At 37.4% G+C, this 19298-nt stretch overlaps 1 protein-coding gene across 4 annotated transcripts in view; it reads left to right on the top strand.

Moving 5' to 3' along the window:
• LARS2 (leucyl-tRNA synthetase 2, mitochondrial) overlaps positions 1–19298 on the top strand; it is a 91223-nt gene that overhangs the window by 13468 nt on the left and 58457 nt on the right. For all 4 annotated transcript variants that reach the window (XM_086742837.1, XM_086742838.1, XM_086742839.1 and 1 more), the window contains exons 4-6: positions 3054–3145; positions 6483–6543; positions 15352–15441. In XM_086742837.1, coding sequence (XP_086598963.1) covers positions 3054–3145; positions 6483–6543; positions 15352–15441 — 243 coding nt within the window. The remainder of the gene's footprint in view (positions 1–3053; positions 3146–6482; positions 6544–15351; positions 15442–19298) is intronic.

Below are 19298 nucleotides of genomic sequence, written 5' to 3'. Positions count from 1 at the left end.
TGCAAGCCTCTCTCCACAAGATATGTTCATTATATGTTTTTCATTCTCATTGTGACTTAGAGAAAATACTGTCTGTACAGAGAAGTGATGCTTGGGAGGGTGGTTGCTCTAGTGAGCAGGATTGATCCCTTAGTTGCATAAGGTTTAGAGACTGCTGTCAGAAGCGATCAAGTCAGCATTCAAGAAAATGGATGAGATTTTTCCTTTTCTTCAGCTCGTCTGTAATGCTGGAGGGAGCAGCCATGTTTTCTGCTAGTTAGAGCCTATGACCAACCCATCAAGGAGCTACAAGGAATACTCTTTAGCCTTCAAAATTGCTTTCCTTCCTATTTTTCTTTGTTTTGAAAAGTTGAACTGTTCCTCTGTTCTTTGTGCTGACTTCTGGCATATTAGTAGTTTATTTTTTTCTCCCCTTCCATGTTTCTTGCGATTTTTGCTGCTTTTCAGAACTATACAATTAATCTCAGCCTTGTGTTTGATGTTGGCTGAATACAAGGAGTACACAGAGACAGTGGCATTTTAACTGTAGGTAGCATAACATACATTCCAGCCAGAAGCAGCTGTCCTGTTGTTTAGACAAACACATTTCAAAAACCTTTCAAATCCATTCACTGTAGAGAAGAGACAATAAACTTGAAATAATTTTCTAAACCACTGTGCGTGTTACATTCATCTCTATAGCAACTACATAAATAGATCTATCCTGGAGATTAATTTGAGGATATTTTTAATGTCTCTTTAAATTAAGGTTTCTCTTTGAAACTTGAACTAGCATATTTCTTCAGCCCTTAACTTGAGGGGTGCTATTGGTTGTTAAATTGAATTGTCTTTTGAATGTGATAAGTGAATACACTACGATATTTTTAATATACATGCTAGAACTGGGAAGATCCGTGTGAGCAGATAACTCCTGTTAGCACTGATGGTACAGTGATAAAATGTTTGCACATGAGCTGTCTGGAGCATCAGTCAGCTCTTTTGGGGAGCCTGTAGCTGGTAGTGAAGCTGTTCTTTCCACATTCTTTTGCTCATAAGCGTGAGGAATGAGATTCTGCCTTGCTTTTGGCTGCCTATCTATATCCACGAGATCAGGAGCCGATTTTTAAAAAAATTAATCAACAGTAGTTCTTTTAATCTCACTTAATGTGCATCAGCTTGTAGTAAATTTGTCTACACAAATGGGGTTTAAATAAGAGAAAAGATGTATTATACTTGAAAAAAAAATCTGATTTATTTCATCATTTCTCTTCAGAGACAGGTGGTCCGCAATAGTCGTGGTCAAAAAGAGCTGAGTTGCAGAACATTTTAGTGTGTCCTTAAAAAATGTGGAACATTTTAGTTCTGCATTTAAAAAATGCAGTTGAAACTTGTAGTTTATGTAAAGTTTACCTTTCTTTTTTCTCTTTTATACAAATAGTTTTGATTACTGATGGGGGGAAGGAGAGGAGAAGGGCTGGAAAGAGGTGTGCTTCAACAGGGCCTTGACAAGAGCTTTAGGCTCCAAATGAGATTTTTCTGTCTAACACTTAAAATGTGAGGAAGTGAGAAGCTAGGAAATCTGACTCTTCTGTTTTCTGACACTGTGATGCAAGGAACAATAATCTGTCTAATTATAGGGAGAATTTGTAAAATAGAATAGCATTCTGACTTCTGTTAGATTTATACATAAAAAATGTGCTGTCCATGAACCCTTACTTTACTGGCTTGAATCACAGTTGATCACAGGTTAATACCTTTGGTTTTGTTGCTGCAGCAGCAGAGTGATGATACACAGCAGGTTCCTTTTAGCTCAGTATTGAAAACAGGAATGCTGAGGAGTCACATCTGTTAAAATTCTATTGCTTTTACACTGAGTTGGTGGCTAGGGCACCTTTATAAACATGGCTATAAAATATTTTTTTGTGAAAGAATGCATTGAAATCAGAGGATTGGAAAGCTGTGGCAAAGAAGAATAAAAACAATTCAAACCAGTGACAAAAGTAGCTCTTACGCTTTGTAAATGAACAGATTTTCTGCATGGAGATAACTTATGAGATTAGTATTGCTAAGCTACTTTTCTTATTGCTTGTTTGCTTACATGTCACTAAAGAACAAGGTCTTTGTATTTTTAGGGGTAAAAATTTTGATTTCTTACAACCTGTAAAGTGTTATCCAATTATGTTTTGTTGTTGTTAAACTTGTGTAACTTTAATCTTAGTTATTGAATTTATAGCACATTTGTAGGTGTAAGAAATGGAGTTGGTTTTATCAGTTATCCAATATAGAAGTGTGTTTAGTGACAGCATCTTAAGTAGAGATGGTTCTTTCCCTGGTTATTAAATAGGTTTTTTGAATACTTACTGTATTGCTAGAATATTTTTTTTCATAATTTGCATGTTAATAGGAAAGATATATATCAATTTCAACAGAAATTATCTATTATATTTTGTAGTAAAATTTTTTTCCACCTTTATTGTAGTCACAAAATAAAATTTGTCAGTCTGGAGTCTATATTTACAAAAGAAAATTTTAGTAAAATTTGACTAAAACAGTTTTCCTGATCCTCTTCATTTTATCTGTAGGATTTAAGGTTATCATAGGGTATTTTTTTTTTCTTCAACAACAAAAAAGTAGTCTACACATTAGGTAGAGTTATAAAACCATTGGTTCAATTAGTTTTGCTTGCTTTCTTCCTCTCCTTCTTCAGGATGAATTTTTGATTCTGTTTAGCAGTAGCATCAACTGCTAATTTTGAGCACCACACAAAGGATTGAATTTTGCCATTGTTAACCTGGTACTGAAATAGTCATGAGGAATTATTACATAATACTTTAGGCTCCCTCTAACATCACATTGTAGATAGGAAGTATGCTTCATATTCATCTTTTAGAACAGACCTAGCCATAATGGTCATGTTTTGAAGAGCTTCGATTCAGACAAAGCAAATACTGAAATGCAAAACCACCATTCGTTATTTGGATGCAAAACACCATTCATTATTTAGAGGCTCATGTGTGGTGTTAGTGCCATTCCAGAAAGTTACATAAGATTGTGGTTTTCATTTTTGCTTACAGGTGATAAATCCAATGGGATGGGATGCATTTGGTTTACCAGCAGAAAATGCTGCAGTTGAACATGGACTTCACCCTGCAAGCTGGACACAAAGGTAGCTTTTGATGAATTTAAGTAATATGACGTTTCCACTGTGAATACCTCTACTGTGGCCCCATAAACTAAGAAAACAGAGCAAAACCAGTATAGAAGAAAGATGGTACAGAAAGAACCATAGTTATTTGCCAGGGTTTTATGGGACTGTGTAGATGATTCAGTTTTGAAAAACAAATGTATCAGGATGATTTTCAAGGTTTTAACTTGTAAAAAGGTAGAATATTGAAAGAGTGACATTTCCCAAACACCCAAATCAGTGAGTAAGAAATAAATCAGAATTTCATTATGGTGAGTTAAATTTTAGTATAGAATACACAGTTGAAAATTATGAGCTATATGGTTAGATTTACTAGTGGTTTTCAGTGCCATGTGCAAGAGGAAGAAGATGGTAGTTTTTTCATTTGAGACTAGGTCTTGGAAAGTGTTGAGCAGTCATTATAGATGCTGATTTCTGTTAAAATTTTGTGCTTTAGACCACAGAACTGGGTGTTGTGTTCCCCTAGTATTCTTTAAAATGAGCAGAAAGTTATATAAGTAAACATTAATTTCTATAAATGACTCAGAAACCGGTCTTCTTAAGTGAAGCTGTTTGTTGTGCTCTGGGTGCGGTAATCTACCTGTAGTATCTTTTTGTACTTTGATCCATTTCCTTCTGTTTCTTTAAGTTTTTTTCATGCTTCTGGTCCCGTGTTAAAATACTTGATACTTTTCCAGCTAAAATATGATGGCAACTGATTTCACTTAGGGAGAATGCCATCAAGACACAAAAACCCGATTTTGTTCTTTTGAGAGTCTGAAACATCGCTGTGCAGTGTGTTGTGGGCTATCAATTGTATTGTAATGTGGTCAGTAAATTGATGATTTCTGTCTTCCTTCAATAAGCCTACTGAAGCTCAGCTGTAAAACAAATCTATGTATCTGTTTTATCCGAGTGCCTCGTTTTAAACTCTATTATCTTGATGAAATCTTCACCAGATAGCGGGTTACTGTGATCCTTACCTACATGGCAAATAAAGGCATGAAGAAGGAAAGGTTGTAGTTTTGAGGCAACGAGGCTGACATTAAATACTTGTGACTACAAAAGGGTCTGTTTTCCCCTCCTCTCTACATCCTCACCTGTACTAGCTTTGGCACTGGTAGGACATCTTGTTGAACTGACTCAGCTTGCTAACTCAAGAGAAAGCTGTTCTGCCAGCTGACTGAGTTCAGTTGGCTCAATGGAAAAGCCGTGAGTGTGTGGGGCAGAGAGACTTCAGTGTCAAAGTGCGTTATCAGCTCAGCCTGCCCCATCTAAGAGCTTTGTCTGGGTCGTATCAGAAAGCATATGGCAGGGCAGAGCCTGAGCTGATTCTCTTCTGCTGTTTCTGTGCTCTTCTGTTTTTCTCTTTTCCTGTAAATAGTTGCACGTTGTTCCATACATTTAAAGCAGTCCAGCTGGTAGTTACAAGTACAAGATGTTTTATACTGGAAGAAAATTTTGTTTTGAAAATTTCCTTAGTACTGAAAAGAGTGATTGGCTAGCTTTAAGGGTTAAATAATAATATTATAACAACAAAGTGAGACAAGTTAGCACGTCGTCATTGAAACTGATCATAATAACAACCAAATAGGAAAATTATTTACATACGCTATTTTTTTTTTTATTTTGCTAAGGAAGGGAGTTGGTTCGTCGTACTGTCAGTTTAAGTTCTGACCACTGAAGTAATTGCTGTCTCCCGTTTTCTCCACTGTCCCTATCCTGAATGTTTTTCATGCCTGCAGCAGGGATGTCTGAACTGAATGTGAAGCTGTGATGGTGTGATAGCAACCTGATGTGTTTTAGTCATCCGTGGAGCAGAGCCAGCCACCCATGTAAAAGGGGCCACACTGTAAGCGTTTCAGCTTACTTGGTTTAGGAGTGAACAACCAAATTTAAACCATCATAATTTTCTGAAGAGGTGATGTAAAATGAGTTCCAATTGACTATTACTTCTTATATTCTCAAAGTTAGTAAAAAACATAAAATAAATGGAGAGAATTACTTATACAAAACACACGGAAATGTTTGTTAGTAAGAGTTAGTATAGTGGCAGCAGCTTTGTGAAAATACAGTGAAATTTGAAAATTTTTTTATTGGTACAGTTAATTTTGAGTGGGACTTTAATGTGAGCAGTACTACTGAAAGTATGGTTGCTCCTAGTGGAAGCTGAGAGTCTGTAAGAGATTTTCCTGGTGTACCCGTACTGCTATGACCCTGCTGGCAGGCCTTTTCTAGTGTAGCTGGGGCTCTGCAACTGTTAATACGGGACACTTGCGTTACTCGGTTATTCAGCAGTGCAAGTTTGTTCTGGATCAGAATTGAATGCTTAGTTTCATGACTGTCGAATTAGCCACTGTGGGAGGATAGATGATACTTTATCTGACATAATGCGTTTTAGTAGAAAGGTAAAAATCCTTAAGGAATTTTAAGCAGTTTTAAAGTATGTGAATGAATTCATGCTGGGTCAGTAGTTAATATTGTGGAGTTGTGAGTATTTTAGTAAACTGTATTTAGTACATTTTCAAATTAAAGCTTCACTGTATATTCTAACGTATCTTATTTTACATTTTGAATATAATCCATGTGGAGCAAGGTCTAGCCCTACAGCTTCACAGTTGGCTAAGCTATGACCAGAAGTTTAGGGATTCCTTGTCACCTCTGAGGATACATGATTCCACCACCTCCTTTGTGTTGACTCAGCTGTTTTTGCGGCCACAGTATTGGTGTGATCAGCCTGTTCATCAGAGAGAAGCAAGAAAATTTTGAGGGGTTTTTGGAGAAATTTTTGCAGGGTGTGTCTTCAGTTGAATGGATAAGCTGATTCAACTCATCCTAGATCCACGTTATCACCAAAGCCAAAGCGAAATACAGCCTGGGTAGCATTGCCAGAATACAGCAGGATTAAGCTGATTGTGGAAGTACATCCTAGTGCATTGTGAAGGTTTGAGGGTGCCCTTTGGCTCAGCTGCAGTATAGATCGTTAAAAATAATGAGAGGTGATGCTTCAGGAACATTTCCCTGAAACTGCAGTGCCGTATTTGCTTTTCAGTTATACTCAAATCAAAAGAAGAAAAAATCTTTGTCTTGTACACACAGCCATTGAAATTGAACCAGAATACACTAAGGACTTTTAAAATTATTATTTAAAATTAGTATTCTGACAGTGCCTTGAGATTCAGTGTTAGTGAGATAATAGTGTTTAGAGGTTAACTAGTGCTTTTGATTTCTCAGAACTTCATAAACGCCTGTTTTTAAATATGATCTCATGATGTAAATATTTTTAAGTTAATAAATCTTTTCATTTTTTATTTTACAGTAATATTCAACACATGAGGGAACAGTTTGATGCACTAGGTCTGTCTTTTACATGGGAAAGGGTAAGATTTTCTTTTTTAAGGGATGCTGCTTTGTTGTATGATGGAACATTGAAAAGCATGGAATTTCACCATTTTATTTCTGACAATATAGAAGTCTTCGAAAGTGTCGTAGTTTAGCCAGTGATCAGTGTGTAGAGACCAGTTTAAGTTGTTAAACTGTAAAATTACTCTTGAAAAAAGTGGGGAATCGAGCTTTTATCAAGCTTCTTATCAAACTTCTCTTACTCTTGACATACTGACATCATCTTAAAATCTCAAGGTTTACAAGAATCTTTATTTTCTTTAAAGTAACTTCAGTTCTGCATTTCAGTTTTTCTCTCTGCTTTTTTGGCTTGTTCAAAGTAGCAATTTTCTGTGTTACAGGTTAGGCAATAGTCTAGAAAGATATTTATGAAGCAGCATGCCTTTGTTTTAAGGTATATATGTTTTGAAAAGTGCTTTTTTCAATGTGTATATTTTAATAAATACTCAACAGTTTAAAGCTAGTAACTTGAAATGGTGGTCTGGTTATGTTATTCTAGATTTGAAGCATAAGTCTGCATTTTTGTAGGTGTTCATATCATGGCCGTTTTGGAAAATAGAAATTTTATTTAAAACACTAATGCTTGAGGATCAAGTGTTTACTTTAAAAACCTTACCAACATGATCACACATAAGCTAATGTCATTTTCAAGATAAAAAAGAAATTAATTTTTGAAGCAACTGTAAGGTTATTGCATTTACCAATGAATCAAAGTCAGTCACTATCTTTATATTCTCGCAATAACTGTTACTTATCACCTTAATATGATTCTGAATAGGTGATGAAGATGCTAATCTTGGATTTTTATAGCAATATTGTAGACTTGAAAAGGAAAAGGATTAGTTTTCTGGCAGACTGAGACCTGCCATTTATTTTCTTTAATCATGAAGGTAAAGTTGTTTATTTGTATGTCTTACATCTAGAAACCATATTTCATTATGTCATATGTATGGCAAGATTTTCAGTATAAGACTTTTTAGTAAGATTTTCATTTTCTTAATAGCCAAAAAGTTGTTCTGAAAGTAAAAGGTTTGTGTGAAAGATTTACTGCGCACATTCTTGACAATTATTTTCTTATATTTAAAACTCTTAGTATCTCAGGTATTTTCTGTATGTGCAATACAGCGACACTTCAAAACAGTGAACTCGTATGTATAGGCTGTATTATGGAACACACCAGAGTTGAATGTTGCAGAGTGCCTTTCAAGAAAACAGAGAAAATTCATTTCTGTATATGGACTTTTGTTTAACCTGTCCATTCTGGAGATGGAGAACTGGCAGTACTGAAAACCAAGGCAGGAAGTATAAGTATACAGGTGGAAGTAATTTCTAATCTCTGTGTCTGTTCTTTGAGGCTTACCTTCACTTTTCTAGTAAACCATGTTTTGGTTAATGAACTTTCCAAAATCTCTGAATACTTGTGGAAAGAGCTTTGATGCTGTACAACTAAGTGAATTTGAACAATTGTGTAATTAAAATTATTTAGAATGTTCCAAGGGCACATGGTTTGTGGTTTTGAAAGGTAAGATTTAAAAACACTAAAAAGTGTACCTTGAAACACAATAAATTTTGGAGTTTTCACTCCTTAGCTTATTAGTTAAGTTTTATTTTACGTAGAAGGCCTGCCTTGTTAACTGGAGTAAGAGTGATCTGAATGGTAAACATTAGAAATAGATATGCTTATTCATTGCAATAAGTTTATTTTATGTATATCTATCTGAAATATATCTATATTACATAATCTCCAAATGCATGGATATTTGAGCTAGCCAAGAACTATCTTTGGAAGCAGAACGGCTAAGCTGTGGCAGAGTGTATTTTCCAGGCTGATAAAGCCTGCTTCTCTGCAAGGCTAATTAGGCTAGGCAGAGCATCTTCCTGCCTCAGCTACACCGCTTCTGGGCTAACTCAAGCATCTTTGCACAGCAAAGCAGTGTGCTGTGCAGGTACTTATCTTAAAAGTGAGCTCTTTGAGGTAAGGAATATTTTTTTATTATTCTGTACTTGTATGGCAATAAATCAGTGGCTTACAAAATACTGTGACAATGCAAACAAACCCAGTAGCATTAGTGACTCCTATGAAAAATGCAGGAAAAATACTTTTTATATGGGTTAGTCTAATTAACCATAACTATGTTATAAAACAGGAGTTTGTTTTTAATTTATTTTCATTGGTGTTGCTGAAATGTGCTCCTTCATTGTGCTAGATCATAGTACCTACCAAATATATGCCGGAGGGAACCTATTCCCCTACCTTAGATCCCTATTTTAGTGTGCGGTCAATTGCCTTTTTAAAGTGGTAACTTTTATGTTAACTGTCTTGGTCCTCTGTGGCCAGCTTGGAGTGTATGCCTAGGTGATGTGAAGGAAACTTAAGTAAATTTTACCATTTTACAAATGTTAAGGGAAGGAAAAAAAGTGGGAAAATAATAAAAAGTAAATTTTGAATACCTCATGTATGTGGCTGTGCTGAAGCAACTGACTGCTCATAAAGTCATGTCTGGTGTTAAAGAAAGTTCTGCCCAGAAAAATGAAGACTAGTTGTAGTTTTATTGCTTGGTAGAATTATTATGAACAAATCCCAGTGCACCTGGGATACTAGAAGTTTCCTTTTATTTATCTGGGTTTTTTTTCATTGTTCTCTCTGTCTCACAAATCAAAATTCAGAAGTATTTTTATGTTGTAACAGTCTGTGAAATTACTTAACCAGTAAGGCACCACAAATAAGACATTATTAAAAGCTAATTACACTATTTCAGAAAGCCAGGTTACAAGGACGCTTGGAGATTATTCTCCTAAACAGAAAATGTAAGCAAACAAAAAATGTAATTAAATGCATAAAATAGCTCTGTGAGTATTTGCTTTAGAGTAGTTCTGAATACTAAGAATTATCTGATATTTCTTCCCTAAAACGCAGGTATTTTAAGTGCCTTAAGTAATGAATTTTATATTTTTAAATCACTTTGAAAATTATGTGATTTTGGGGAGAGATTTTTTTTTAAATCCCAATAAATAAGAGAGAGAACATTTCTAATCTGAACATTTATGTTTGTGAGATCCAGAGTTAAAAAGCTGCAGTTCGAAGATGAAAGAAATGTCTCTGAGAGACATTAAAAAATACCCTGAAAATAAAAATCATTGTGGTTATGTTTTAGTTTTAAGATAATAATAATTTGGGCATTCCTGGTTATCAGATTTCTCAAAAATACCATCCCAAACAGCATAGCAAACTGCCTACCACTTTAAAACATGATTTTCAGGGGAATTAAGCAATGTAATTTTCAAAGATTCATATCATCAGCAACAAGGGATGGAGAACGTGTGGTATTTTTCCTTTCTTTTGCTCAGGAGCACCGTGAGACTGAATGCACGTTCCCAGTAAGCCATCAGTTCACCACTGTGTTAGCAATCTGTAACTTTCTTCTAGAAGGCAGTTCCTAGTGCCAACATTTTTTAGTCTTTTCAATTCATACATGCCAAGTGACATAATTTTTTGCATAAGAGTAATGCTTCCCTTCTGCTCTCTACATTAAAAAAGATGAAATCTTTGCTAGATTTTCTTTGTGCAGATATTTTTCTGTTTAGTTTTGAAGTTGTCATTCTTGTGCACTACCTGAGCATGCATAAAACTGTAATAGTAGATAGAGCATTACCTATTAAATTTTCTTTTTATCCACATATCACTGATAATCAGACACCCTACTTGTAATTAAATAAAAAAGGAAACCGTTGATACAAGGCTACTTTTTTGCAGGAAAGATTTTCATACTCCAGAATGTAGGCACTGCATGATATTCATATTTGTAGCTAATAAAGCCTGAAACTAAGGGCCTTTGAAATACAGATATTCAAATGAATTTAGAAATGTAGTTTGGTCTAGCTCTAAACCGCTGAAAATCAAGTATTTATACTTCCAGATGAGGTGGTACATGCCCTTTAATACCAAAATAGGCAAATAATAGATTAGAGGCTGTTTAATCTTCCCAAATAGGTTTTGAAAAAATCCGTTCAGACTTTTTCTTCTTATCACCTTTTTAATAAGTATCAAGTGCAACATGGCTGTCTTCAGGATAGCATAAGACTGTGTTAGAAATAAAATTATTAGTAATAAACCAGGAAATTACTTCTGTCTAGTCTAGTTATATGTTATTCACAAAGCCTGGTGGATCTTACAACAAATAAACACTTTTATGCAGCCCGTAAATGTTACTTTCGATTTAAAAAAATAGCCATGAAAGTAGCTTGAAAATGTAATCTTCTTTAAAGCCAAACAAACAAAAAACAGTTTTAAGTTCAGAGCTACATAATAGAAAGCTGTAAGAACGGAACAGATTTAGAACAAATGCTGAATTATAAAACAAGGCATTTGCAAATTAGTTTTTGTTTTATTAATGATCAAAATCTTCCATCAAGTTTGGGGTTTTTTTTGTTTCTCCAAGATTCTTTACTGTTGGTTTTCCTATACTTTTGGTAGCTGGAGTTTTTTTATCAGATTTTTTTAATAATGAATGGCCCTTTAACCTTCACACGAACTGGTTGCTTCCCAAGTCATGCTGCTGTCAAATCTAAAAAATAAAAAAGACACTAACCCCTCCATCATACTGTTTGTTAGGAACAAATAGCTGTGCTGCAATAAAGGGATTAAGCAAGGTAGTTTTTGGTAAGGATAGGAATCTTTCTCTTACATACCTTGGCAATATCTGCTATTTTTAAAAACAGATCACTCTTGAAGGTGGTTTGTATTAATTGTTTTACTGAATTATTTTCATGAATATGTGTTATTGCTGTAAGAATAAGAAGCAGTAACAGTAACCAATGATAAATATGCGTTTTGGTGACAGCATCAGATACTGGTTTTAACTAGCAAGCTGCCAAAAGGAAAAGGGAAAATGACTGGGAGGAAGAGGGAGATGCTGTCCCTCCCATATCACAGTACCTTCTGAAATGCTTGAGTGATGGGTTATTAGTAACTCTGTCACAGAACACTGAAGACCACATGCAGTGGACAGCTGAGCAGCATATTTCGTATTTGTAAAAGGGTTCTGGTTTTCGGTATATGTTTTATCTTGGGAGAAAATATGCTAATATCCTGTTTATATATACTGACTGAACTGCTTTATATGGAGTTCTGTATGTATGTTGTTATCCTAGTGCACAAATGAGAAGGAGAAAGTTATGTTTTTTGGCAGGGTAGAAAGGCTCCTTCATGCTATTTTGCACTCATGTCTGAGTTCCATTACTGCAAATCTTTGCCACACTCATAAAGTATAAATAGAAACATTAACATTCACCTTAATTTAAGCATGATAGTAGCCTAATGGAAACTTTTTACCAGACATTATTTATTTAATCAAGATCAGTAACTGACATAGATGAAAAATTATTTTTCACCGTAAGTTGTAATGTGCTAAACGGTAGGAAAAAAAACAAAATACATTTTGAGATTGACAAGAGGTTGCTGGCTTGTCATCAGCAGCTCATTTCATGTGGTAGTGATGTAATTTCTCTTTCTTTGTCAACTTCAAACGTTACTTCAGCTTTCATGATTGTAAAGTTAAATTATGAGCTTGAGTGATCTTTTTGCAGCTCAATGACCGCACAACAAACTTTCTTCAGTGATAACAGTAATTTCTAAGAAATGTCAATTTGCAGCCCCTGAGAGAGCATAGACATGGAATCTGTTCCTGAGACTTAGCTTGTACCATGTCCTAAACATGCCTGTTTAGGCTGAGAAACATAATCTCTTTTTGTTTCGGTTAACACAGGACCCAAAGGACAAATAATAGTCCATTTTATGATTTCTGTTTGACAACTCACTTCAGTTGCCTTACCTGTTTGCCTATTGCTCACATGATCTTATATTGTACCAAAAGGGATTGTCTCTCTTCTTTTGTGTCTCTCATATTACAGTGGTGAAGATCTGTTGCTTGTAGTGGCTTCACACTGGCAGAAGAACTCCACTGTGTGGAGAAGCAGGGGAAGAAAAAGTAAAAATGATTAAATGGATAGTGTTTAGTTGGAGAGGTGGAAATCAGACTTTTATCAAGTGTTTTTTCCAGGGGGATTTAATCAAGCAACTGTTTTTCATGACTAAGTCTTCACATGCTGTGCTGAAAACTTGCCATTAAATGTCTCTTTCTGGTCTTGAAAGCCTTTTATACACACTTTTGAGGCATATCTATTCAAAGGTCACATTAATTGTTCAAAGCCATGTGTCAGCACTGGAATATAAAGTTGTCGAAAAATAATAAAATTTATATATTGGGGTGTTTCAGATGTCATTTGAGTAGCAGATGATATTGCTGGTGTCTGTAGTGGGAAGCTGAGATGATAGGAAAGCCTAGGTGAAGGACATTTCACATTTGGAGCTACTTCAGGTAGTTGATAACTATTTCCAAATGGAATAAATTTTATCAGTGGCTTACTGTCAACTCTGTAACTCTAAAATCAAGAGTTCTTGCTGATTTGAAGTTCAGCACAGGAGTCATTTTCCACTTCAATAAGTACAAATGTGGTGCAACAGAAAGTCTGTAGAAATATTTCTTCTTTAAACAAGTGCAAGTTAAATACAAAAGTTGTTGAGGAGGGAAGCCTGATCTGCTATTGTTACATATTTATTATGTAATTAGAGCTTAAATACTGCCTTACACAGTTGTTTTAATTTTGGCAAAACTTTAAAATGTGTGAGTAAAAATTTATGTGTATTGGCTGGATGGCCGAGCCCAGAGAGTTGTGGTGAACATAGTTAAATCCAGTTGGCAGCCAGTCACAAGTGGTGTTCCCCAGGGCTCAGTTTTGGGGCCAGTCTTGTATAAATGATCTGGATTAAGGGATTGAGTGTTCCCTCAGTAAATTTACAGATTACACCATATTGGGCAGGAGTGTCAATCTGCTCAAGGGTAGGAAGGCTCTGCAGAGGGATCTGGAACAGGCTGGACCGACGCGCCGAGGTGAACTGTATGAGGTTCAACAAGGCCAAGTGCCAGGTCCTGCACTTCAGTCACAACAATCCCATGCAATGCTACAGGCTTGGGAAAGAGTGGCTGGAAAGCTGCCCGGTGGAAGGGACCTGGAGGTGCTCGTTGATAGCCAGCTGAACATGAGCCAACAGTGTGCCCAGGTGGCTAAGAAGGCCGACAGCATCCTGGCTTGCATCAGGAACAGTGTGGCGAGCAGGGAAGTGATCGTGCCCCTGTACTCAGCACTGGTGAGGCCGCACCTCGAATACTCTGCAGTTTTGAGCCCCTCAATACAAGAAAGACGTTAAGGTGCTGGAGTGTGTCCAGAGAAGGGCAACAAAGCTGGTAAAGTGTATGGAGCACAAGTCTTATGAGGAGCGGCTGAGGGAACTGGGATTGTTTAGTCTGAAAAAAAGGAGGCTGAGGGGAGACCTCATTGCTCTCTCCAGCTACCTGAGAGGAGGTTGTAGGGAGGCGGGTGTTGGTTACTTGGGGAGTAACTAGCAATAGGATGAGAGGAAGTGGCCTCAAGTTGTGGCAGGGGAGGTTTAGGTTGGATATTAGGAAACATTTCTTTACTGAAGGAGTGGTCAGGCACTGGAACAGGCTGCCCAAGGAAGTGGTCGAGTCACCATCCCTGGAGGTGTTCAAAGAACGTGTAGATGTGGCACTCCAGGACGTTGTTTAGTGGACATGGTGGTGTTGGGTTGATGGTTGGACTTGATGATCTTGGAGATCTTTTCCAACCTTAGTGATTCTCTCTTTTCTTCTCTTTTCTTCTGCCTGTAAAACACTATGTTTGTGTAGAGAAAATTGGGAGCCTATAATCATGGAATCCTTTAGTCATCTTTACATATTGAGATTTTTATTTGAAATGCAGTTTGGTTTTTTAAGAACAAACATTTAAAATATGGAACTTTGTAAGCAGGTGACAAGTAGGTTGGGTTTTAATTATTAGAGTTCACTAACAACTTATAAAATGTTGGCAAGTTTAAAAAAAAGCTGTCCTTTTTATTGTTACCTGCTGTTCTCTTAACTCCCATTCCTTCTTATGTTATCTTTTATTTTTATCTGTCTTTATTTCCCTCTTAAAAACCCCCCTCATTTGTGAGTGCTTTCACAACTCTATCTTCTTCCCCACACATTAACCCAGAGCATTCTCCTACCTTGAGCTGGCTTGCCTTTTAAAATGGTTGCTTATTTGACCTTTCATTGTGAGATATCCTTTGCAAGTCTTCCATCTTGAAGTTCAGAGCTTTACCCCATATTCCCTCCTGTCTGCCCTACATGCTCTATCTGTCACCCGCCTTGGTTCCTCAGTGTCCTTCTGTATCTGCTGCTTCAGCTGCAGGCTCCTCCGGTCTGCTTGCTTCTCCGCAGCCAGCTCCCAGTCGCCTCTGAGCAGTCGACAGTCTCTGTTCCTGCTTTTCATCACAGAGCAACAGAGGAAGAGACAACGTGGCTACAATTATTTCTTTGATAAAGTTCTACTTTCTTTCAGTTTTGCTGTTTCCCTGTGTTTCCCAGCTATGCTCATTTCTATTCATCTTCTGTTTTATATCTATCAGCATTGATTTTACAGGGTTCCATGTTAACAGGGAAACTTTTATCTGCACATCAAACCCACGCAAAGCCCATATTCTCTGTTTTTTGTTTCTCTGGTGGTGTACAGGTGAATATCACTCATTACTTGCATTATCCAAAACTGCATTTATGTTTTCTGTGTGGCATATATTATACGTTCCTCAGTTACTTGTTTAAGTTAAAACACCATAGGAAAATACTAAGAATACGTTCAGGAATTTTAATTTTGTTTCATTTCTACAGGAGATAACCACATGCTTACCAGAGTACTACAAATGGACACAGTATCTCTTTCTTAAGCTTTTTGAAGCTGGGCTAGTGTATCAAAAAGAGGTAGGTATAGATTTAATGCTTTGCAGGTGCACTAACTAACGTCAGTCATCATGTCAGTGACACATTTCTGGATCATCCACTCACGTTCATTAAGTGGATATGTATTTATTGTGCTCTGTTGGTTTTAAATCACTGCAAAATATAATGAATTTGATATATAACTGAATTTTATAGACAGATAAATTTTTTGTGTTACTAACTAACTAATGGGTATTTTGGAAAGTCAAATCAGAAATGTGTATTGTCAGTGATTTACACTGAAGTGCAGGGTCAGAATATAGCTACTATTAGTTTATTTCATGGCTTTAATACAGAATTTTCTAGGTCTTAACTTCTCTCTCATGAAAGCATATAAGATAATGTGATCATGAGGAGTCTCTTCAGCAGTGAGATCGTTTAACTGTATAACATTACTGTGATGCTGTCTCAGAACTGACAGGATTGGATAGGGTGATTGGAGGTTATGTGCCTAACTTAAATTCTTGGACCCTGTTTGTGATCTCTGAAATATTACAGAAATATTAGATGCTGTAAAACTATCACAGCTGGTTTTGTGTTAGAGTACATTAAAAAAATATTGACCTTATAATATTTTGTAAATAATACATGTCAAGCTGTCTGAAAAGGTGTCGTAGTTCAGCCCCGATCAGGACCAGAGTACGCAGTCTCTCTCTCACTCCCCCCACCCTCCAAAAGAACAGGGAGAGAAAATATAAGAAAAACGGCTCGAGGTTTGAGATAAGGACAGGGAGAAATCCTTAAAGTTACCGTCACGGGCAAAACAGACTTGACTTGGGGAAAACTATTCATTTATTATTACAAACAGCAGGAGAATGAGACAGAGAACAAGATAACCTCCCTCCACCCCTCCCTCTTCCCAAGCTTAACATTATCTCTACTACCTTCCCCCCCCGCAAGCTGCACAGGGGGGAAGAGGGAATGGGAGTTGCGGTCAGTTCATCATATGTTGTTTTACGCCGCTGCTTCATGGTTGGGGGAAGAACTCCTCACATTCTTCCCCTGCTCCATCGTGGGGTCCCTCCCATGGGCCACAGTCCTTCGTGGAACTGCTCCGGCATGGGTCATCTCTTCCACAGGTGCAGTCCCTCTAGAACAGCTGTCCCAGCAGGCCCTCCACGGGCCACAGCTGCCTTCAGGCATCCACCTCCCCCAGTACAGGGTCCTTCACGGGCTCCAAGTGGATCTCTGCTCCTCCGTGGACCTCCATGGGCTGCAGGGGGACAACCTGCTCCACCATGGTCGTCACCACAGGCTGCAGGGGAATCTTGGCCAGGAGCCGCATTACTCCTCCCCCTCCTTCTGAACTGACCTTGGCGTCTGCAGCCGTTCCTCACAACAGGCTGGTAGATGTCTCTCAGGATCTTTTTTTACATCTTATTCACTTCTCATCTCCTTTCCACTTCTTGCAGCCGGGCTGGACCGAGTCGGGCCCAGTCGGCTGCCTGGCGAGAGGCCAGAGGGTGAGGCCTGCAAGGCCCATGAGGCCTGCGCCTCCCCCTCTGCGCCTCTGCCCCCGCTCAGCTTCTTCACATCTTCTCTTCTCTCTCTTTTTTTTTCTGTTTTCCCATTCTCAAATACGTTATCGCAGAGGCGTTATCACAGGACATTCTGCTACCAATCGGCTCGGCCTTGGCCAGCAGTGGGTCCACCCTAGGCCCGGCCGAGTCCACTGAACAAAAGGGGAGCAACTTCTAGCAGTTTCCTACAGAAGCTACCACCTTAGGCCCCCCCTCACTAACAAAACCACGACAAAAGGGAAGGGTTCAGTCAGCTTTTTAAGCAAGAGGTGAAACAAAGATGTTAAATGAGTATTCCAAAGAACTCTCTGTATAGCCAAGGCAATGCAGTTCCAAAATACCTGAACAGCTGCACCTAAACAAAGCTTCAGTTTAGTGAATGTTTCTAGCTTAAATGAAAACTAAGATTTATTACCTGTACTTTGAAGTTTCATTTGTATTCTGTAAAAACCAGGAAGCCATGTAGGATATATTTAGGGATGTACTCTGATTATTCTCTGAACCCAGAGAAAGAGGTTGATGGTGAAAGGTAGCCTTTGGAATGGCAGGGTGTTACTGAGCTACTTCTCCTATTTCTGTAGGCAAGATATATTTAGAGATCTTAAATGACAACCAGTAAAAAGATTCAATATTTGATATGTCCTAGTGTGCTGGGTTTGGGGAGGGAGATTCTGTAATTATTTTCTGGTTGTAATAAAAAAATGAAATGGCTAACTTTGCTATAACAAAGTTATATTTTTATCTGTAAATTTGTTTGCTTGATGAGTGATCCCAGCTGAATCTGAAAAGTACAAGGCTTGCTGCTTCATTAGAGGCAATGATGATACACAAAACAAATTTTGCGTGCAGACTCCCAGTACTCTGGGATCCTGGAGATGTTTGGGTACTGGTGATTGGATCTGCTTCCCTCTTAAAAGTCAAGGATCAGTTTGAGGATTTAAATCAGCATCTGTCAACCTGTGGGGGATGTAATCTCTGGTGGATGTAAACGAGTTGGTTTTTGGCAGGAAACAGATGGCAGAGATAGCCCGTAACCCTGAGTCCCTTCAAACAGTCATATATACTTAAAGCATGTATTTATCCCATGTCTTCAGCTTACCTGCAATATATGTTGGGCAGTACTTTTGCATAGCTTGAAGTGTCCTGTCTTACAACTTCATTTCAGCTAAAATTCATAGCCTTACTGTGGTGGCAAGAATAACGTATGTCGAGTGTTGGTCTAGTTAACGCTCTGTTCCAGGAGTATGTGTGTCTGGCCAGATATTACCCTGGCAGGGAGACACAGACTCAGTTTTTCTAGGAGCTGGAATTAGTGAGAATTAACAATGTCTATCTGGGTGCTGCAGCATCCATAGAGGGCATCTTTATTCACCGTAGCATAATCCTCTCTGTTCTTCCTGCAGTACTGATCTAGTCAGTGTACTGTGGAGGTTATTGAGCTGACCAGATGTGGATGTCTTATTTAGGCTGAGATTAATTTCTACCTAGATTCTTTAGATTGTTTTGATTAGATATCTGTAGACTGTAGTGGAATCTTAGACCTGGAGATAGATACTTATGCTATAGATACCTGAAGTTAGATGAGATTAATCCTATCTTAAAAGCGTATGGCCTACAGTTGTGTAGTGAGGCGATCTAAATAATTTGTGGTCTCTGTACACTTTTGCACTGTGCTCTGTGTGTATGACATTTAGTGGCTTCCCGAGGCCATAGTTTCAGAGGAGTTACCTGTGTGAGCTACAATTAGGAACTAAGGACTTAATTTAATATCTAGGTTCTGGATATTAGTCAAAAGGCTGTGACACATGGAAGGAACAACATGCAACTCTAAAAATTCATAGACAAGACTTTTCAGCTATGGATTTCTTAAATACCTGTTTGCTTTGTTTTGCATGATTTGTTTAGGTAAATCTTCCTGTTATGAATCATGAGAATATGTTATGCAAAATAATTATACTCATGTAGATCAATTCAGTTACCTTCTAAAATTTTCGTCATAAATTTGATCCACTGTCATCAAAATAGAAAGAGTATTTTTTTCTCAACTTTGCGTCATAGCCAGTTTAATATAAGTATATGCTAATACTGCTTTACGCAACTGGTATTTTATTAATTCTTAATATTGTCTGATTTATCTCTCTTTAGCTGTTATTTTAACTTTGTAGTGGTGTGAGATTTTTTTCTGAACTTATAAACTTTAGAGCCGACTTCATAATACGTCATACCATTACTGAAGAAGTTGTGTGTTCTGAAAATCTAGAAAATAGATTATATTCCATTATAGTGGAATATAATGATTGCTTTTGATTTCCCAGTGAA

The sequence above is a fragment of the Chlamydotis macqueenii genome, chromosome 2 (genome assembly GCF_036417535.1).
Source record: "Chlamydotis macqueenii isolate bChlMac1 chromosome 2, bChlMac1.mat, whole genome shotgun sequence".
Taxonomy (NCBI): domain Eukaryota; kingdom Metazoa; phylum Chordata; class Aves; order Otidiformes; family Otididae; genus Chlamydotis; species Chlamydotis macqueenii.
The sequence above is the reverse complement of the archived record's forward strand: the minus strand, read 5'-3'. Positions and strand labels throughout refer to the sequence as shown.